The 23054-nt window shown below is 46.2% G+C and overlaps 1 protein-coding gene across 3 annotated transcripts in view; it reads left to right on the top strand.

The window, feature by feature from the left end:
• Positions 1 to 23054, top strand: part of LOC144798761 (uncharacterized) — a 1691129-nt gene that overhangs the window by 1644924 nt on the left and 23151 nt on the right. For all 3 annotated transcript variants that reach the window (XM_078669781.1, XM_078669783.1, XM_078669782.1), the window contains 2 exons: positions 1290 to 1323; positions 11366 to 11446. In XM_078669781.1, coding sequence (XP_078525907.1) covers positions 1290 to 1323; positions 11366 to 11446 — 115 coding nt within the window. The remainder of the gene's footprint in view (positions 1 to 1289; positions 1324 to 11365; positions 11447 to 23054) is intronic.

Genomic DNA, 23054 nt, shown 5'->3' with positions numbered 1-23054 from the left:
GAGCTTATGTAATTGCAGCATTTGAATGTATCGAGGTGTGCGATGATAGTTATATAGTCAAATGTAGCTGTCAGATGAAATCAAAGGTCTAGAGCATTGTAGCTGCAGGTGTGTTCAAATAGGCGTTTGATGGACGGTCTTGCTTGGCTTTCCATACCAAGTCCCATAGAAAGCTGTGTACTTGAAGCAAACAGTGGGGCAGGGAACTAGCATCATAAGACACATTTCCATTTGAAAGATGACTGAAGTGGAGTCCTAATGCTAGGTCAAGAAGGAGACCTATGCATTTGAGGCAGTAACTCACTTAGTTGGCATCCACCTTTTCTAGAAATGTGAATCCAAGCAGTATGTCTAAAATGCAACATTAGTCACAAAGGTTAGTAGTATTAAGGGTTCAATAATACAACATGGGGGTTGCAACAATAACTTGGAATGGTAAAGTTCTGTCTTGGCACTACAGCTCCTAAGTTATATGGAATAGATTGCTATGATGAAGATGATAGGCGCAGTGTGGGTACAGGTAGTTTGAAATATAAAGTCTCCCTGGAAGATGACATTCTGTCTGCTTTCCACTTTTCTCCAGATTACATAGATGGGCAGGATCCAAGCTGACAATGACAGTGGACCTCGTCTGTCATGGGCGATACGTGCGCCCATGGGAGGGGGACTCGTTTGTCTGCAACATGTAACCCTTTGTGCTACTGACTTAGTCCTGATTGAGCAGGTTTTAGGCACATTTCAGTCAACTGTGTTATGTGTCCCAAAAGAGAAATGGTCTTAATGCTCCTTATGAACTGCTGACCGCTGTCCTATCAGCTGTGCATAAGATTCCTCTAGACATCTATCCCACTTGCTGTTGTTGCTCTGGGAATGGTGGCAAACAGCATGTAAGTGTACTTTTTCCATTGCCTGCCACAAGACTTATGAAGGTATGAGGAGTGTACTTCTATTAAGGGAAAAGTATCAGTCACTTAACATGTTTTAAGCAAGGCAGAGAATTAGTGATCCGTTTGCTGGTTTCCAGCTTCATTAGTTTAGCTGAATTGTGATTCCAGCATTTGCTTCCAGCAGCCCTAGAAGTGTGAAAACATTGTATATAAGTAAATAAATGTGTGCGTATATACGTTACAGTATTTGGAGGTCCTCTCTACCCACTTATGTCACACATGTGTGGCGAGCTAACCGAAACCCTACTAAGTTACCGAAACTCTCCTGTAACAGAGTACACTATCATGGCTGCTTATTAATTTGAGAAGTGTAAGATTAAACGGTTTGCTTATTTTTAACAGGACTTGTGCATCAGAGGGATTTGACTCAGTTCTGGTAAGTGCACATCACATACTTTTAGACAATATGTTCTGATTGTGTGATTTCAATTTAGTGTTTGACACCCTATTGGAGCTTTTCTTCCCTCAATGCCACAATCATTGGGTCAATTTATAAGAAAAAAATGTACTTTACTAAATTTGCCCATCGTCAAACATTGATTTTATTTAGTTGGAAGTGTTAAATTATTTTACCAAGCGAAATAATGTAGGTTATGGGCTAGCTACATGAAGTATATGGCGTATAGAATAGTTTGCAGAAAGAACTAGCTTGAAGATGAGAACGTGCACATTTTATGATTTTGGTATTTTGCTAACCACAGTGATGCTTTGACTTTTAGAAACATTGTTGCCCTTTGACATAGAATGTCCTTGCAGTTATGTACTTCAGCCTTCAAATAGCCTCACAGATAATGTTTTCTTTTCGTGTTTCACTTTCATTGGACTAGTGTAGTAGGGATTTGCCGTTTCATTGGATCTCATATATTTCTAGGATTCAAAAGTCAGCTCTTGTAGTGTAATGCCATGATGTAGGGTTTGGGAAAGAGGCATGGCAGGTTGGCATGGTACCAGAATATTGTAGCCCAAGTAGCGTCTTGCAAATAATATTGTATCTTAAATATTGTTTAGCCAAACATTGCCCTGTAAGATTTAATAATTGAAAATGTGCACCCAAGGGAGTGCTCTTTTTTTTATAAAGGATATATCTGCCATGATATTTAAGCCAGGCGTTATTTTTGTTATTGGTATTCTTACGTGTATCTGGCAGATTGGCAGGGCACGGGTCTGAGGCACAATTATGCCGTACTAACTAATTTCATTCAGTGTGCACAATGGCTCCCAACATTAAAAGACTATGCCCCCTTTTGGAAGACAGAACAAGTTATTAAATAGCTAATTTGGTCCTGTACCTGTAACATAATTTGTAATAGTAACTCGAGTAGATACCCATGATTGATATTGTCTTTAGAGTGAATAAAAATGTTATTCTAGTCATGTTAAACAACTAAGGACCTGATTTAGAGTTTGGCGATGGGTTACTTAATCCCCAAACTTACTGATATTCAGTTCACCTTATTGCAAGTGCCATAAGATATATTGTACTTTAATATGGTGGGATGGTTATCTGTTATTTTTGTGACCGAGTAACCCATCCATCAACTCAGAATCAGGCCTTAAGTTCTTTCTATCAGAATATGTGTTGTGGATAAAATATGGCCGTAGTAAATAGAAGAGATAAGATTGGCTAAACACCAATTACATATTATTTACTGTTACAAAACACACCTTTTAAAAGTATACATCCATCATCTCCCATACAGTGTGGGGTTCATTTGTGAATACCCCTTGCCATCTTTGTGTGATAATTTCATGCTGTACATTGGGTCGCAAGATAATATTCATGGCCCTCTGAAAAGTAGCAGGTGCCCCATGTAACCCAAAGGGTCAAACTTTAAAGTGGAACAACCCATCAGGGGTAGAAAACGCAGTTTTTTCTCTGTCTTCTGGTTTCAGGGGTATTTGCCAGTAGCCCTTACACAGGTCTAGTGTACTGATATATTTTGCCCCTCCGATTCGTTCTATCATTTCATCTACTCTCGGTAGAGGGTAGGTGTCGATCTCTGAAATTTTGTTGACCTCCCTGAAGTCAATGCAAAAATGCACTGACCCATCTGGCTTCGGTACCAGTACTATTACGGAATTCCACTCACGGGAGGATGGTTCTATGATGTCCATATTCAGCATTTGCTGTACTTCTTCTCTGATGGTGTGTCTACGGGCCTCAGGGATTCTGTATGGACGGAGTCGTACTTTCTTGCCAGGAAGAGTTCTAATAGAATGTTCTAATAAAGAGGTTCTTCCGGGTGTTACCGAAAAGATCTCTTGTAATGATGATAGTGTCTCACCTAGTTCAGATTTTAATGAGTCAGGTAACTCAGTGTCAATGCTCACATCTATGTTCCCTACCATGGTTGGGAGAGGACCTTCCCATTTTTTTCGAAGATTCACATGATATACTTCTGAGGTCCCCCTCTTTTTGTCCAGTTCTAGTCTATACGTCACAGGGGTCACTTGTTCAATCACAATGTATGGGCCTTGCCATTGTCCTAGAAGTTTGTGATCGGAGGATGCCATCATCAACAATACGGCGTCCCCCACTTCAAAAGTCCTAGGTTTGGCTCTTTTGTCTTGTTGTACTTTTTGTGCCTCCTGGGCTCTCTCCATGTTAGTCCTTACTATGGTACGTATCTGTTCTAAGTGAGTTTTAAGGTTGCTTACATATTCCACTAGGGGTGTATTGGTATTTGGCTCTAACTCCCATTTTTCGTGTACCATAACCAACAAGGATCGAGGTTGGTGACCATATAAAAGCTCAAACGGGGAATCCCCCGTGCTTTTTTGGGTTTTACACCGAATGGCATATAAAGCTAAAGGCAACATATCTTCCTATTTTTTTTATTCCAGGGCTAGCAGTTTTTTTAAAGTCAGTTTGAGAGTCACATTATAGCGTTCAACCAGCCCGTCAGTCTCTGGATGTTACGCCGCAGTTCGTATCTGTTTTATACCCAGCTGGGCGCAGACTTGTTTCATTAATTTTGATACGAACGGGGTCCCTTGATCGGTCAGGATTTCTTTGGGAAATCCTACCCGAGAAAAGACATTGATCATCGCTTTAGCTATGGTAGACGCATCCGGATGCCTTAAGGCAATGGCTTCTGGAAAGCGCGTAGCATAGTCTACTAATACAAGGACATCCACTTCGCGAAGGCAAAAGTGGTCCAATAATGTCCATTCCTACTCTCCTGAAGGGTTAATCTATGATAGGTAGGGGCTGCAATGGGGTTCTCGGTGGTCTATATCGACTATTCTTCTGACAAATGGCACATTCTCAATACCTTTTCACTTGTCCATAGATCCCAGGCCAATAGAATTGGTCTGTGATTAACTGCTCGGTTTTCTCACTTCCGAAGTGACCACCTAACAGATGGCTATGAGCTATATACCACACCTTTTCACGGGAAGGACCAGAACCAACAATTGGGGTGGTTTGGAAACTTCTGGTTTTCGATACAACAGTCCATTTTTTATGAAAAAGTAGGGACATACATGTAAGGGATCTTCAGCGGGTAGAGCCTGATTCCAAGCCTCCTGTAACACTGGATCCTCTCTTTGGGCTGTATGAAAGTTCCTGTCACTTTCCCAGGGATTAGTATCATTTTGGACCGGTAGGGCAGTTACACGTTTTCTTTTATCTTTCCTCCTCTGATTTTTGGTTTTCCTCATTTTGGAATTGGGCCATTCTGGGTCGTCATCCTGGGGAAAAGGGGCTACAGTCCACCAATTTTCTTCCCCCTGTCTGTCTTTGTTAAGCAACAGTGATAGATGGGGATAATCACTCCCCAATATGGCTTGTTTGGGTAACTTCGGAATGAGACCCACCCGTAGGAGAGATCCAGGATCGGTAGAGTGTTTTATCTGTACCTGTGTGGTGGGATACTGTTTAGTGTCGCCGTGTACGCACCGGATGTTCACGAGTCCATCCATTTGTCCTAATCCAGTACCCAAATCTTGAGGTCGTACCACGCTTTGTCGACATCCAGTATCTGCCAAGGCAGTCATGGGCTGTCCATTCACGGTGATTCCACACCGATAAGAGGAATTGTGATCATCCTGTGACAAACAACAATAATTCCTGGCCACTCCTATTTCCATGGGCTCTTCCCTCTGGGGACAGAACCTATATGGCCCATGGCTCCACAATTGAAACATTGGGGTCCCGGAGTAGGTACTCTAAGTCCTGGTATGCTAGGTGTCCGGTATACGGGTGGTCCCGGGACAATGGATATAGGATCAGGCTTCCTTATCAGTGGGGGCCGGACAGGAGGTCTGTGTAGTCCGCTGCCACCAGTTTTCCAATGGGTTTCTTCCCTACCGTTTGGTGGTTCTTGGGCTCTACTGTAGGCGCTTGCTATCTCGACAACCCCTTCTAGGGTAAGGTTGGCATGCTGTCTAACCCATTTCTGAATGGGTGGGTGTAAAGACGTTAGGTATTGTTCTAAATATACCTTGGCCATGATCTCTTCTTTAGTAGCAGTGGTAGGTTTTAACCATCGGTTAGCCATATCTTTTACTCTAAAATATAGAGCACGAGGAGTTTCTTGTGGCCCTTCCTTGATTTGTCTGAATCTCATCCTATAAGTGTCTGCATCTACTCCTAGTCTTTCTAGAATACATTGTTTTATCTCCGCATACGTAGTAACCCCTTGAATATTAGCTGCTTGGTAGGAGGCTTGTAGTTCTCCAGATAACAGTGGACCCAAATATTGGCCCCATTTATCTACAGGCCATGCGGCTGCTAAAGCCATCCTTTCAAAATTATTAAAGTAAAAGTCTGGATCTTCTCCAGTAACATATTTTTGCAGAATAACAGAGGGAAGAGTGCTTGGGGTTCTTTGTTGTCCTAGGGCATCTGCTATTTTTCCCATAGCTGTATCGTAGGATTGGCCTTGTTCAGAAATAACTTGTTGTAATTTTCCTCGGTCTTCCTCCACGAGGGATAGAAACTTTTCCATTGCCTTTCCTAGGCTCTCTTGGTTTTCAGCCATTTTAGCGAGTACAGCCTTCATGTCTCCGGTCAATCCCACTTCTGACACCACTTGTGGGAGTGCGGGCCAGATATATAGACGAGGAGGCTGAATGTAGTGTGCCAAGGATGGTCGTTTATTGACAGATTTTAAGGCAGAGCTAAGGGTTTGTGAAGATTCCTCAAACTCTTGGGGTCCTGGACTGTCTTCAGGAGTGACGTCTTCTTCGGTCTTTTCTTCAGTTTGATCTTCCTCTGAGCTAGGGCTTCTCCCCCGGAGGCTCATGAGAGAAAAGATGAGAAGGAGCCGTCAGTTCTGTTTCTTTCTAAACACAGGTATTAGGGTTAACCCATCACCAACCAACTCGGTGCCTCATGCGGTCTGAAAGGGGTTACTTGGTGAGGACGGGGAAATTATCGTGACTAAGAAGTGGAGGTAGAAGAAGGAGTGCACACGACTTCTGTAAATTGGTATTTTACATCAAATGCCACATCAAATGGCAACAGCGTTTAACTGGTTGTCGGGAGTGAAGGGTCTATGGATCAGGATCCAAAGTGCAGCCAACAATGCAGAATAATAAAGAGAACAAAAAAAACCACTTGTGCCTGTTTTACTCAACCCCTGGCTCTCCCACCCCCTCGCTGTTCACCCCTCTCCCTCCCCTCTCCGACCCGACTGACTCACCGTCTCTGCCGTTACGGCCGCTCTCCAGCCTCCTCCTGTGGGGCCCACCAATCTTCGCTCCAAGTCTCGTCGTCTTCGTTCTCCTCCTCTCGATACTCTGGGCGTTCTTGCTCGACCTTTGGTGCAGCGTCTTTCGGTGCAGCGTCTTCCGGAACCTCTCCTGGCGTCCTCGGCTTCTCACCCGACTGCTCACACTCCTCGGATGGCGATTCGTCCGTTTTCTCCTCCCCCACTCCAGTCCTTCCGGGGTTAGTCCCTCCTCTTCCGTTGTCGTCCCGCGACCCGAGATCCTGTGTGGGCAGAGGAGGAAGGGGTGTGTTTAGCCTCCCGGACCGTGATCTTGGATGCCTAGCAACTTCAGGTACGGGTGTTTCTTGATCCCGTAGTGGCCAGTGCCGGGTCCAATGTTGTGTCCCCTCACAGGAGATTACTGCAGACAGTGCAGGTACAAGTAGTTTGAAATATGAAATCACCATGGAAGATAAAGTTCTATCTACTCTCCACTTTTCTCTGGGTAACATATATTGGAAGGACCTAAGGTACCAAATATAGCGGACATAATCTGGCAATATATGATTTGCATTCGGCCATGGGAGGGAAGCTCACTTGTCTACAACATGCAACAGCTTACGTGTCACTGGCTTCATCCTGTTTAAGCAGGTGTTGAAATGACTCATTTCAGTCAATTGTGTTGTGTGTCCCAAAAAAGAAATAGTCTTAACACTAAGGGGCCAATTACGATGTCGTTCGGAAACTGTTCCGAAGTAATCGTTTCCGAACAGATCGGGTCGTGCGAATCCGAACAACCGATTACAATGCATCCTAACATCGTTCAGTCGTACTCGCATTGACTTCGATGGTAGCCTGTGTTCCAAACGAGTAAACAGGCTCCCATTGGTTGGGGAAAACCTTGCTCCCTGTGGCGGGCACCCCATGGTGCCAGTCACATTGTGCATGCTTGGGAAGAGAGGTCCCTTGGGTACCCCCACGGGCCACAATCAGAGGCCTTCAGATGAAGGGGGCCTACAATGGGCCCCCAAAGACAGATTCCGACTGCTGTTTGATGTCGGGCAGACCAAATCGCAACGGCTGTCCGAATCGGTCATCGTACTCGCTCATTTGGAAACCGTGTCCATAAAGCAGTATGATTCGGCTCCAAAAGGCTTCGGCTGTCCGATTGCCTTTTGGAACCGATTTGGACTTCCCGAATGATTTCCGGGCATCGTAATCAGTCGTTGGGAAATGTGTACAATTCGTTCAGAAACAAGAGTTCCGAATCGGATTCTACAATACCGAATCCCATTCGGAGCTATTCTGAACAACATCATAAGTGTGGAACTGCTGACCAATTTTCTTTCAGCTGTGCACAGGACTCCTCAAGACTTCCATCAAGTAGACTGTTGTTGCTCTGGGAATGTCACAATACCAGTGCACTTTTTTCACTTCCTTCCACATTACTGATGTAGGAGTGAGGAATGCACTTCTATAAAGGGCAATGTACAGCAAATGAACATGTTTTAAGCAAGGCACGGAAATAGTGTTCATGTATTAGAATGCTACAAAGCTGGCTGGTCTCCAGCCTGATTAGTCTGTAAGGAATTGGGTTATCATTTGAGAGGGGGTGAGAGCCCCACTCAAGTAATAAACACAATCCTTATCAGGGTGAACCAAAAAAGTCACAAAATAAACTTGTGTTTATTTCTCGGGTAGCTTGACACTAAACCAATCAGACTTAACTTAGTAAAGTATTTATACAACACTCAAACTGTAATAAAGTGAAATACAATTACTCCAGCCAAAGTTATACATTTTCAAAGTTCTAGGTGAAAATAGTGCCAAAAAGCACTGAGCGACACTCAAGGGTATCGGTTGTGGTGGACTCTGTCAAACTCACAATCTCAGGCTAAACATGATGGAGCATGGGTTGGAAACAGGGATCGATTTGCCCCTGTGGAAGTTTTTACTTTTCTAAGTCCAAGTCCATGTGAGGAGCCTCAGCAGGAGCTGTGTGTTGGCATGAGGAGCATGTTGCCCCTGGAGCTCCACTTTGACAGTTGAAGCGAGGGGTTGCTGTTTGAGTGCGTTGGTGGGAGATGCGGAAGGCTGTTTCTTGAAGTGAAGAGTCAGCTCGTGAGGAGCCCAAACCCTCTAGATTTTCACCTGGAGTACTGTTTTGAGGGAAGAGGAGTACATTCTAATGCAAGCCAAGGGTCCTGGACTAGCCCACACCCTCTGTATTCAGGCCTCTTTTGTTCCCATGTCTGAAAGGAATACACAGCACACCTCAAGAGAGAAATTCACAGTCACGTGACCTTGGACACTGACAGAAAGGCACATTTGGTTTGGGCAGAAAAATGCCAACTTCCTAAAAGTGAAAATAAAAAATGAATGAAATGCACTCCATCCCTTTCAAAACTTCCAATGTTGGTACTTATTTGAATGATCCTCCAGGCAAAGTCTTAGTGTGCGAGCTCAGAAATGTGCCTTGTCCCAATGTCACAATTTGAATATCAATGCAATGTCTGGTGTGTCGTCACGCAAAATGTGAGACTTATCCACACATGGTCTCTGATGGGCTGTTTTTAACTTTAAATTCTAGTTACCCCTGACAAAGGGCTAATAGCCTGAAACAGATTGGGTGGATTCCCAATTTGGTGATTTGCAACTGAAAGTGATTTACCAAGCTGTTGGAAAAAGCCTGGATGGGCATTCCTGGAGCAATAAAAGGTCTTTGATATCACATCTCCTACATTTGAATTACAAAGTGAACTTACAACTATGGATGAATATGGTATGTTGGTATGACTAAAGAATGGTTTATTGAGACAATTGACTGGCAGTGCGCCCTGAAACTAGTTCGTGACGACGCGCCAGACTTTGCATTAACTTTCTAAAAGTGGCATTTTCAGAATAGTACCTTAAACCTGAATGTAAGATTAAATAGACTTTTAAAGTACAATCAATTGAGTGGAAGAAACATCTGTTACCAAACTGTTATCATTTATTAAGTGTAATAAGGTAAGCCAATATTAGTCTATTAGAGACAGCCTTGCTGCATTGAAAAATAAGTTTAGCACACATGTCCTGCCCTATGAGTTTTTAGGGTCTACTTTGGGATGACTTATAGGTATTAAAAGGGACCGTTTAGGCCTGGCAAAATCTGTATTTTGCTATGTTGAAATGGAAGTTTAAAACTGCATAACAGAACAGCCTGTAGTGGCAGGCCTCAGACATGTTTTACAAGGCTACATTTTTGGGGGTGGCACAATGAGTGCTTCAGCTCAGTAGTAGCATTTAATTTACAGACCCTTGGTGCATGTAGTCCATATTCAATGGCCTTATGAGTAAATGTAATGTACCAATCATGTGGATACAAATTTTACCATGTTCAGAAGGGTGAGCTCAAGCACTTTATCACTGGTTAGCAGGAGTAAAATGCATAGAGTCCCAAAAGTCAATAAAAATGGATTCAGCAAAGAAAGACAAAATTCTGGGGTGACCGTGCAGAAAGGGCCCGGTCCAAAATGACCCCCCTCCAGCTAAAAAGTAGGGTAGACTAATCAATACCTTGATGGTCTTCTCTGCTCAGGGAATAGAACGTGGACAGTGAGCCTCTTCTGCAGTGGCACCTGTCAGTTCTATACCCTCTGACCCTAGTTGCATCCCCCTATCAACACCCTCCTGAGCCACACAGTCTACCCCATGGGGAACCCTTCTCCTCATCTGAGGCCCCCATCTGAGACAAAAAAACAGATTCAGCAAAGGAAGAAAAAAATCAGGCCTGACCCTCCAGAGAGGGCCCAGTCCAACACTTTAAAATATGAAACAAAAATTAAATTAAAGTTATAAAAGCACTCCAGATGTAATAAAATATGATGTAAAGACCACAATTTCATGACTCCCATTATAAAGACCCTCAAAGTAACAACTGACATTATTACAATCAGGTTTTTATGACAGAATACAAAGTTGTAGTTGGTAAGTTACAAGTATGTGACTTACACTTAGCATCAAGACACTCCACTATTGAGTTTCATCAAAGACTGCCCTGTTAAACATATGCTTCTGCTTGCTGCATTTGATAATGAACTTGAAGAAGGGCATTAGAAAGAACCCTATTGTAACAACTATAACATGATGAAGAAAAATGAAAACCAAGAATTTTTACTTTGAATAGTAAAGGATAAAAGTACTTTAACATGAACTTTTCATTGTAGATTTTTTCAGTGTTGTTGGGCTACCGTTGACCTTAGGGTCAAGCATAAGGTTAGAGTTTGGATTGTTAGGACAGTTCGAATTTAAATAGGGTTATTTTAAAGTTCATTGATTTAAGGGTTTGAATAGGGATAGGTTTATGGTTACCTTTAAAGTTGATGTTTGGAATCGGGTAGAGATAAGAGGTAGTAGAAGTATTAGGGTTAGGCATATGTGCAAATTTCGGATTAAGGCTAGAGTTATGGGAATGATTCCATTTAGGCCTGTGTTCAAGGTTCTCGCTAATCTGAGACTCAGAACTTTGGTTATTCTGAGAGTTGGTGGTAAGGTTGTGTCTAATTTGTGCTTTTGGTATTAGTTGCCATATATTTTCTTGACATATTGGTGATATAATACAAAATGTACCTTTTTTAAGATGGGATCTTCATTATCACTCATTCATAAATGTAAATCTTAATCTTTGCATTTCTTCTTATCACATAATCTGCATTGATATAATTAGATAATTTCCTGCAAAGTCAGTATTCAGTTCCTATCTCATTTATTTATTTACAGGTCCCCGGACGGCTGCATGAGACCACTTCGCCACATCCATCTGATTTGATGCAAGAGTTTATTGTGTTTAGTCACTTGCAGGTTAGACTGTTGGCTCTCTTTTTACAGACTCATTCTCATCACTAAACGAATATTTTTATACCATTCATAAAATCATTTCTTCTTAAAGATATCATAATATAGTGCACAAACGTTATAAGAAGTCATATTAAACATGTGTATCCACCCACTAAACAATGTTAACTCTTTGCTTTATTCTCCTTGTCATTTCTTCAGCAAACTCCCTTCAAATAATTAACATTTTAATTCATACAAAACAATTTTAGCACATAGGAAAAGGAGAAAAGTGAACACAAGGCAAAGAATGAAGAGGAGAAAGCATTAAAACAGGAGATAAGAACAGGTTTGGGAAACTAAGCATGGCCTTTGTTACTGTGACTCATCCCATCTTGCTCAAGATTGGCAATATTGGGTCCTGGAGGAACAGACTTGGTTTGGCTAGTACCATTCCTCATATATTGGACTTTTCAAGTCTTTTCAGCTAATTGCAGATCAGTGATTCAGGCTCATACCTCTGAAGTCCCTCAGGGCTCAGTGCGTAGTCCAATGTTATCCAATAATTACGTCCACCCACTGGCAGACGTAGTGGAGAGTTGTGGTTTTACCTTATTCTCTTAAGCAGGTGACACCCAAATTATTTTTTCTTTGTCATCTGCACAGGATCATGGACAGTCCAATCTTAACATGGGCTTGAGTCGAATCATCACTTGAATGAACAAGCTCAATGGTGATAAGACGTAGGTCAGGGTCCTGGGTAAGAATCCACAACTCTGGGGCCCACAACATTGATCTGAATCCCTAGGGGCTCTACCTAACCTATCCCCCAAGGTTAAGAATTTGTGCTTTGTTGTGGATGAGCATCTTTCCATGAAGTTTGAGGTGGTCAAGATTACCTCCACCAACTTCGCAGTGCTCAAATGAGTAAAACAGATCATCTGGATGATTCCCCGTTCAACCCAAAGGATAGGAATTCAAGCCCTAATTCTATCTAAACTGGACTATGGTAATATCTTGTATTTGGGAATAGGTCAGGCATCCATTCGACGCCATCACTTGGTCCAGCACTCTGCAGCTAGACTGCTGTTCCAGCTTCCAAAGTGTGCTTCAATTGCACACCTTTTCCAAGAGCTTCACTGGCTTACAAATTGCATTTAATTCAATGCACTGTGCTACATGTTCAAAGCCAGAGCCAGGATAGGCCCAAGCTGCATTCAAGATCTGGTTGTGCTTTATCAGCCTTCATGCATGCTAAGATCTTCAATCCAGGCCTTATGTACTGTGCCTGTTTCACTTGGCCCATATGGGAGGGCGCTCTTTTGCAGTCTTGGGTCCAAAACTGTAGAATTCTCTTCCCTTACCCTTTGAGTAATTACACCTGTCTGCTTGCATGTTGTAGGGGTCGGAAGACCTGGCTGTTTTAAGATGTTGATCTGGATTTCTGTTCTTTTGCTCAGCGCCGGGAAACCCTTTTTGGGTAGCAGTGTGCTTTATAAGATTATGAATAATAATAACAATATTACAACAACAATATTAATAATAATAATAATAAAAACACGAAACCAAATATCAAGATTTGAGCCTGAGCACAACATTGCATTGCTGTGGAAGCCTCCCTGAATGCGTGTTGCTAGAAATTTCTAATTCCTCTCTGATTTACACATGATCCTCAACATTGATGCTGAGTCAAACTCTTTATCTATTAATTAGTAGTTGTGATTATGGGGATTTCTATTACCACAATGTAAGAGGCGTTTCACCAACAACACCCTGAACAACGATGCTAGATTTGGTTTGGATTACTGCAATTTTGCTTACCGTAGCCACGCAGTTTATTTCCAGATAAGTTAGTTTGTCTTTGAAATATACTTCTGCTTTGTCCTTTCCCTCTATGTTGTTTCAACACCCTCCACTGTTTGAGTCAGACTTGCTGCATACATATAATGTTTACTAATTTTACCCTTAGCGGTAACCACTAGATTAATTTTGTAATTGAAGTACTTGCATCTCAGAGGTCCTCACCCCCTTTATTTTAAAATATGCTAATTTCCCCATTCTTGGTGATCTCAACATTCATGTTTGATCATTTGATTTGTAAAATTGCCTCCTCCTGGGTAGGGGATTTTAAGGCCCTGGATGTCCAGTTTATTAACTACTCTCCTACTCATGCGGCTTACCTTTTGCTTGATCCCTTCCTTATTCTCTATTCTGAAGGGCCTGCCGGCAGCCCGTTCAATGCCTTCACCTTAGTCTGGCCACTTTGCTGTTCCTTTCTCCCTTCCTATTCCCTTGATGCGTTGTACACGGGAGGACTCGCCAGTCTCCTTTTCTAGGGACTGGTCAAAACTTAAAACTTCCGCTTTGAAATCCACTCTCGAGTCAAATCGCCCAGCGGTGAGCAACTTAGTGGAATCTGGTTCAACCACCATTGATAATTAGCTTCGGTCCTCGCTTGACTCTTTAGCTCCTAATAACCGTGATGCATCACAGAACCCTTTCCCCAGCACCATGGTTTATTGATACCTTGCGCAAAAACAAAAAAAATCTGTAAATACTTAAAACGAGTCTGGCTAGGTACTACTGTGAAAAGGATAAATAAAAGTATAAGTTGGCTCTAGAAGACTATCATAAAAACTGCCACTCTACTACAGCCTCTTTCTATTCTGGAAAAATAACCATGGCACAACAGTGCCCTAAAACCCTTTTTCAAGCAGTAAAAACGTGATCATACCCCACGAATATTGCTTCTGTTGTCTTCCTTTCGCAACTTCAATGTAAGGAGCTAGCTAGCTTTGTTTTTTTTAAATGTTGCTGATATTCAGGGTTCTTTTACCTCTACTCCTGACACTAACTGCTGTCAATCGAATTTGAAGTTATATAACACCTGTGTTGCACCCATGACCCATGCTAACATTTGTGATTGCATCTGTGACAATGCCTGTGTTGTACCTGTATGCTCACACTTTCACATAAGAGAGGATTTCACCCCCCCTCGCCTTGCTCTCTGAGTTCCTTTCTCCCCTGGGCATGTCAATTTTTACCTTGCTTCTCAGGCCACCAAATCAGGTTCAGCCCCTTGTTTTGCAAACTTGCCCCACAATCTCAGGATATTCAAACTCAGCATCTGAATACATCACTTTCAGAAGGCAGCATACGTATTGCGTGGAAACATGCAATGGTTATGCCCCTGTTGAAAAGGTTGAATCGTGACCCTTTTATCTGGTCCAATTATAGGACAATTTCCCTTCTGCCTACTTTGTCCAAAGGTCTGGAAAAACATGTGAATAAACAACTTACAGTGTATACAGAACTAAATGATCTACCCCACCCCTCTAAATTGTGTTTCAGAGCCGGCCATAGCACAGAGTCAGCTCTTCTTGGCGTCACTTAACATCTAAGGTGCCAGTTAGATAAAGGTGGTACTGCTGCTTTGATTCTTTTAGATCTTAGTACTCTGTTTGATACAGTTAACAGTAACATATTACTCCAAAGAGTAGAGGAGATGGGTGTGCAGGGTGAGGCCTTGACTTAGCTAAATTCTTTTCTTCAGGATCATGTCTTCCAGCCTTACCCAGTATCATCTGGCATACCTCAAAGCTCCACTCTGTCTGACCCTATTCAATCTTTATGTTAGGTCACTTGCAGATATTGTGGAAAGCTGCAGTCTCATTTTGTTTCAAATGCTGATGACACTCAGATAGTGGTCTCCTTGTCACCTCAGGAGAATGGGATTGCTGGCACGTCAAAGAGGTCGGGCTTTTTCCTACCTCCGTCCTAACCTGTGGAATTTCATACCTTCTTCTACCTGCATGGAGAGCCCCGCAGCAGCAGGAACCTAGTCAAATGCTGAGTGTGAGGGGAGCCGGACTCCGGTCCTAAGATGGCTGCATAACCGACAGATAGCCTTGCTGGCCGTGACGATGCCGGAGAGGAAAATACTACCGGGGGCCGCCGAGGAGGTCAACCGTCGTTTGTGCAGACCCAGTGAGGGATTACAAGGGGCAATGAGGGAGTTCCGGCCCTGAGGGCAATCGGAGCACGGCAGCACCCAGCGGCCGCACAAATTGAAGATGGTGGCGGATGGGGAACCTGAGAAGCAGCGGCGGTGAGGAGCCAGGGCTGAGGGCGGGCCCGAGAAATCTCCGCTGCGGCCGGGACCTCGCACAGCAGATAGGTGGCATCGTTTGCAGTACTGTGCCTCGGCGAGGCACGATGTGAGACAGGCTTGGCAGCTGGCGCGGGGCTCCCCCCTTCCCCCTCGGAGCAGAGGAATCAACGGTGGCCTTGTGGAGGCTTTGAGGTGCGGGAGAGTGCTGCGGGGAGCGGGCATCACTTGGGGATGGCTGAGGCGCGAGGATGGGAGTGCTGCGCCTGTCCTGGCTGCCTGGATGACATGAGGCAGTACTAAAATAGCGATGAGGCCTGGATTGAGGCGTCGGCTGGGAGCTGCGAACTAGTGCAGATGGTGAGCCTGACTGGTGAGGTATGTCAGCGAGAGAGCGTATTTGATGGACAGAGGAGCGGCCCTGCCTATGTCGGCTGCGGGAAAAGGTTGGCGCTGGGGCGAGCGGCGGAAATCGGCAGAGCTGGAGGGGACTTGGTGCCCGGGGGCTGTGCGCACTGATTGCTGAGGCGGATGTTGGCACTGTGAGGAGCTGGAGGAGTGCGACGGGTTTGGAGGCTGCCAGGCACTCAGGGATAACAGGCCTGCCTCGCCCCCATGATTAAATGGAGGACTGGAATACCGGAGGAGCTGTGATGAACGGTACAACCCCAGCGGGGGGGTCCGCGCACCTAGAAGGAGCTGGCGCCCGAGGGAAGCTAGATAGATGTGCAGGGCGACTTCCATTACTGGAGGAGCTATGGCTTGGCGCCATTGTCCTTGGAGGGCCGAGAAAGAGACGGAGACTGCACAGGTTGAAGGCCTAGTGGGGTAAAGAGACCATGGCGGGCTAGGTGCAGTGGCAACTGAACTTGCTGAGGAGTAACCCCGGTAGGGGCCAGCAGGAGCAATATCGCTGTGAGGCGGTGGGGCTGGTGGAACTGGTTGGAGGAGCACCCACATACGTAGCGCTTATTAGAGTTTGGGCTGCGAGCCTAGTGGGAAAGTAAGCTGCAGAGATGGGGGCACGGCAAAGGCGGGAAGGACGCCAACACCGGAGCCGGCTGACCTGGAACTCGCCCCTGGGACAGAAGCGAGCCCCTGTTGTCCTACTGGGGAGTGATCCTTTTGGAGGGTTAAGCCCACGGAGTGATACTACCTGGCCGGGCTTGGAAGACGGCCTGGGCGATGAGCGTGTGCCTGGAGGAGAGCGTGGAGCGGAGTAGAGGGGGCAGCTGAACAGTTTGAGGCATGAACACTCAGAGGGCAGTGGCAGGAAGGAGGTGCAGCATAGCGAGAGCCCGACGGGCAGACGGTACTCGAAGCCTGAGGGACCACGGGGAAGCCGTGGGGAAAGCAAGTGGGGGCACCAGTCGAACAGGAGGACGACACGGCAGCCATGGTGGTGCGAGAGGGATTGCAACACCCAGGAGGGGATGCTCCAACAACAGGTCAATCAAATACTCCAAGCCATAACGGATACTAGGGAAGCCTTACAGAAGGACATTCGGCATTTGATGCAGGGCCTTGGGCTGATCCGAGCGGACCATGCAAAATTGTCTGACAGAGTGAAACAAACGGAAGCAGCCATAGAGGTCCTGGAGCCGGCTCAGAAGTCAATCACAGTGCAGATGACCGACTTTCAAAATGGGCTACAGATCCTGGAGAGGCGAGCGGAGGATGCAGAAGGGAGGAATCGGAGAAACAACATCCGGGTGGTAGGACTTCCGGAAGGTGTGGAAGGACCCAACATGGTAGAATACCTGGAAGGCTGGCTGAAGGAGACTGTCGGGCCAGCAGGACTGACATCCTTTTTAACTTTGGAGAGAGCCCATAGAGTGCCAGCCAAACCAGTGGCCCCCGGGAGACCGCCGAGGCCGGTGGTGGCCAGGTTGCTACACTACAAGGATAGGGACTTCCTGCTGAACCAGGCCAGGGTTGCTGGGTCGTACACAGTATATAACAGCAAGGTAACATTGTTTCCGGACTACACGCTTGAGGTCCGGTGCCGCAGGGTGTCGTTTGTGGCCGTCAAAAGAGCACTGCGCGACGAGGGCATTAAATATTCGCTAATGTTTCCGGCGCGTCTAAGATAACAATGGATGGCAAGGCGTCGTTTCATGACAGTCCTGAAGAGGCCTGGGACTGGCTGGAGATGTACAAGGCAGTTATTGGGGAGGCGGGGAGGGGCAAGACTGAAGGTAAGCTGAGACCTCGACCACGCAGACTGAGGCGCAACCGGCACCGCCACACAGCGACTCAGAGGCCAACGGAGACGCAAATGGAGCAGGAGCGCACGGCTGCTTTGCAGGCTGTTACGGCTATCTCGCGAGAAGGAGGGGGGTCACATCCGCAGAGACGGAATCGGAAAAGGGGTCCCAGGGTGAGGACGATAAACAATCAGATGCTGAAAGCCTGAAACTACTCCATGTGACAGCTAGAACGGCAGACAAGATCGTCGATGGGTGAAGTGGACTCTAGCTGGACATGCACAAAGTGCTGGGTGGGTGGGGGGTGCAGGGGGGGATAGCTGCGTACTTGGGTGGTTGGCAACTGGTTATGCAGAGATATAGAGTAGTTGGGGGATGCGGAAAATATGTGCAGCAGGTCTCCCAGCTGCACAGCCCCGGAAGGGGCTGGATCAGTTCTAAGGGGGTCGAGCGTGGGAAGGTGGACGACTAGGAGTCTGACTCTCAGAAGCTTCAGGCTTACCTCCTGTAAGGTTGTGTGGGTGTAGCTCCTTAGGAGCTTAGGGGGGTTGTTTGCGTAAAAGTTTGGATGGGTTCTAATGTTGTAGAGCCTATTCTGGGGGTGGGGATTTGAGGAAGTTACTGAGGCTGGTGTTCTCTTTGATGTGGGGAAGGTGCGAAGGAGAGAATGTTCGATCAATGGGGACGTTACATGACTTGAAGTGTATTACCTGGAATGTGGGAGGGCGTCACACAAGGTGTGCTTTGGTGTGGATCAAGGCGGGTGTTTCTTTTTTCAACCGAGGCAGCACTTGGTTGACTCAGAGGGTAGATTTGTAGCGGTTGTGGGGCAGCTTAATGGAGTAGATGTAACTCTGTGCAGTGTGTATGCCCCCAATGTAGATCAAACTTCCTTCTATGAGAAATTGTCTGGGAGCCTAGCGCCATATTTAACGATTGCATCAATACTAGGGGGGACTTTTAACTCCATAACAGACGTGGTGAGGGATTGGTCCCACCCCCCACTGTCTGGGGCCCCAGTGCATAGGATCTCAAAGGTGAGAAGAGCCTGGCAAACCAATTGGGGACTGATTGACACATGGCACGCCCAGCACATAGAAGACAGGGATTACTCTTATTATTCTGGCCTACATGATTTACATGTGAGGCTGGACGCAATATTATGCACCCCTGAGACCCCTCCAAGGTGACGGGTAGTGAATACCTGGCGAGAACGATATCAGACCATAACCCGCTGCTAGTGCAGATATGTTGGAGTCGGGAGAGGGTGGCCATTCCGACCTGGCAGCTCAAGCCAGAACCACTGGAAGATCCGGTCTTTAGGGAGGCACCTAGGGAAACTCGGCAAACCTATACATTTTTTTAAACTAGACACCAAGGGGAATCCAGGGCGGGTTGTCTTGCATGGCTCTCACCAGGTTGTCTCACCCAGAAGCCCTTGCAAACTCAAAACTTGACTAAAAACACAGACTTTCCTCACATTTTTGTGGTGGAAAGTTTTGAAATCTGTGGGAGCCACAAATTCCCTACCACCTAACATTTCCCCAAGTCTGACAATAAAAATGTTACCTCACATATGTGGGTGGGCCTAATGCCTGTAGTAGGAAAGGCCCAAAACACAATATGGACACATTACATTTTTCCACTGAAAAATTATCCTTTTTTGCAATGTGGGTAGCTGTGGACTTTTGGCCCTGGCTCAGCTGGCACCGTGGGAGGACCTAGCCTGGCAGTTCGGGCTGGACTGTTCCCATTGGGTGCAGGATCAAGACTGATTTGCATATGGCTGGTCCAAACTGGAATGGCATGGTGAGCAAAAAAACGATGAATTTAGGCCCAGATCTCTGTACTGGGGTGAATGTGTGACATTGCTCTGCATTCTGTCCATCAATTGTTCTTTTTGCATTTGTCACCCGAGTGGGGCGGGTATGCCCAGACGTGGGTCCCGTGCTCTCCCTGCCACTGGAGTCAAGCTATCTCGGCTGATGAGGGCTGAAAGCCCGAAACTGGTCCTAGGATGCTTGTTTCCAGTCCAGGAAGGACCTGGCCTGGCAGTTCGGGCTGGACTGTTCCCATTGGGGGCAGGGTCAAGACCGATTTGCATATGGCTGGGTCCAAACTGGAATGGCACAGTGAGCAAAAAAACGATGGATTTAGGCCCACATCTCTGTACTGGGGTGAATGTATGACATTGTTCTGCATTCTGTCCATCAATTTTTCTTTTTGCATCAGTGAATGTATGGGTGAGTGACAAGGTTGTTTGAATGTCTGTATTAGTCTGTCAGTTGGTTTCCAAGTGGCTGTATGGGTTGGTGAGTGGGTACGTGAGTGGCTGTATGGGTGATTCATTGGTTATCTGAGTACTTGTATGGGTGTATGAATGTCTGTGTGGGTGGGTGAGGGGTGTGGCTGCTTGCATGGATAAGAGAGTGGGTGAGTCAGTGGATGTATGGGTTAGTGAGTGCATCTGTGAAGGGCTGAATGGGTAAGTCAGTGCATGTATGGCTATGTCAGTGTGTGAATGAATGTGTCAGTGGTATATGGGTGAGTAACGGCATATGTGACAGGCAGTATAGGTGAGTGTTGGAGTATATGAGTGATTGTGAGAGTGGCTGTATGGGTGAGTGTGCTTGGGTCACTGACAGTATAAGTGAGTGAGTATGTGTTAGTATCTGTATATATAAGTGAGTAGGTGTGTGTATAAATGAATTGTTGAGTAAGTGGCTGTGTGATTGACTCTATGGGTGAATGAGCAGCCATGTGAGTAGCTCTATGGTTGACTGACAGTGTGAGTGGCTGTATGGGTGTATGACTAGATATATCAGTGGCTGTATTAGTGAGTGAGTTGCTGTATGAGTAGCTGTAAGGGTGACTGAGTAGATTTGTGTGTAGGCATATGAATCAGTGAGTGTATAAGTACTGTTATGGATTTTTCACTGGTTTTGAGAATGTTAGTGTTGAAGTTGTAGTGGGTGCATGAAAGTATATATTGGGGTGTGAGTTGCTGCGTCAGAGACTCTGTGGATAATGTCATCAGTGATGTCATTTGAGATGTCATCCGATTACTGAGTGTTTACAACAAGAGGGAGAGCTATCTTCGGAATGGGCGATTTTTCCACTCATGAGGAGTTGTAGGTCCAGTCTCAGCGTTCTCCCTAAAGGCCACCACTCGGACCCGGCGGAGAGGGGTTGGTCGCACAGCACACGGGAGACTAGAACCAAACTACAGAGGTCGTTTACCCGATGTACTACCCGCCGGGTACTGTTGTTGCACGCATACATGACCGATTAGGCAGATGCAGCGCAACACAGATACACTATTTTGATCACTTTACAGTCTATATTAAAGTCTGATACTTAGGCAGATCCTATACCGTAGACAGTTTTCCTTATGAACTAACTTCTTACTGAGATCCTGATAAATCGCTAGTCATTATACACATGCGAGAAACATGTCGACCGTTTACTGCACATACTAGTCGAGTCTCGAAGAAGGAAACATAGAAATCCATCGAGTACAGACTAATCTCTTCTTTTAATTGAAGCAGGGGACCCCCAGAATAAACTTGATCCTGGTACTCCTAGCTTTATTTTAAACTCACATACACGTCTACACCTTCCTGGCCCCACACCCACACTTCCCCTGAACGGCTGTTGGATAAAAGATCTCTGCCAAAGAGCCCCTCTTTGAGGTGTCGCCCGTTGGGTATTGCATCTCCGACCCAACGAGGAGCAAGCCCAGATGATGAAGCATGACACCTGAAAGGGTGTGTGAGGGCATTACATCCAACAAAATGGATGCCCAATTGTAGGACTCTGTTGAGACCCTACAACACGGAAAAACACCGGTGTGGCCAGTACATTCACTATCTCTAGGAACAGCCCACCACTTCTTTGCTAAACTTCAGATTACTGAGACCTGATAGGAGGCCACGCCCCCTTTCTCCACCACTCTACAAACGTGCCTCCGGGTGCACTACTAGTAGGGGGATGAAGTCTCCATGGCTATTGAGGGTCCTTAGGGGCCAAATACCCCTCCTGTTACTTCCAGCAAGTCCCACACAATGGGTTTGCTACTAGGTTTTCGGTGGCCATGCCCCCTTTCTCCACCACTCTGCAAACATGCCTCCTGGCACACTACTAGTTGGGGGATGATGTCCCCTTGGCTCTTGAGGGTCCGTGGGGGCCAACTACCCCTCTTGTTACCTCCAATAAGAGTCACACAGGCAGATTGCTGAGAGGCTGTCAGAGGCCAAGCTTCGTTCACCAACACTCTGCAAATGCCACTCCTGGCACACTACTCGTTGGGGAAGGAAGTCCATTTTAGTCCTAAGGCCCTGAGGAGGCATGGGGACCTTATACCCCCACCAGCAGTGCGCCGGGAGGTGCGTTTGCAGAGTTGTGGAGAAAGGGGGCATGGCCTCAGATCACCTCTCAGCAATCCCAATATGTGGGGCTTCCTGGAGGTAACAGGAGTTCTTGTTGTCCCCTAAGGACACCCAGCAGCCAAGTGGACTTTTCCCCCCAACCAGGAGCGCACCAGGAGGCACACTTGCAGAGTAGTGGAGAAAGGGGGCGGAGCCTCAGGTGAGTTGGCAACTTCTTTTTCTTTTCTTTTTTTATTTGTTAGGAAGGGGGCTGTGTGGCCCCCTTTCCATGGACCAATTTGGGCCCCGGTGACCCTATCCCACGGGGCCTGACACTTTTTTAAATGTCTTTAATATAAAAAAAAAGGGAGGGGGGCTCCGCGCCCCCCACTCTCGGGTCGATTTCGGCCCCGGGGACCCCATCCCCCGGGGTCCGCCCTTTATTTTTATTTATTTATTATAATTCAATGGGAGATGGCCACGTGCCCCCCCTCCCGGGCCATTTTCGGACCCCATCCCCCTGGGCCCTGCCTTTTCTTTCAAAAATATATATTTTATGGAAAGGGAGGGGTCTAAGTGACCCCCCCCTCCCGGGCCATAATCAGTCCCAGGATCACAATACCCGGGGGCCCTGCCACTTAATTGGGGACCGCAGGGGGAGCCTGAAGGCCCCCGTAGTCCCTGCCGGTTCCTCGCCTCCTTTGGGAGCCGGCATTGCTTTGAGACCCAGGGAGCTGCTAACACAGCTCCCTGGATCCCAAAGCAAAATGTCTGTTTCCCTACTCTCTTCACAGCGGGCAGGAAAATAGATACTTGTTTTCTATGGCTTGGCAGGAACGGTGCTCCCTCCAAGCCATAGCAAACTGCAATGTCTTGGAGTGGGCACCAAGGGACATTGCTGGAGATGGCCCTGGTGGGTGGTGGTCCCCAGGGCTATGCAGGGCTCCACGAGG

This window comes from Lissotriton helveticus, chromosome 12, assembly GCF_964261635.1.
Source record: "Lissotriton helveticus chromosome 12, aLisHel1.1, whole genome shotgun sequence".
In the NCBI taxonomy this organism is placed as follows: Eukaryota; Metazoa; Chordata; class Amphibia; order Caudata; family Salamandridae; genus Lissotriton; species Lissotriton helveticus.
This window is presented reverse-complemented; position numbering and strand designations above follow the sequence as displayed.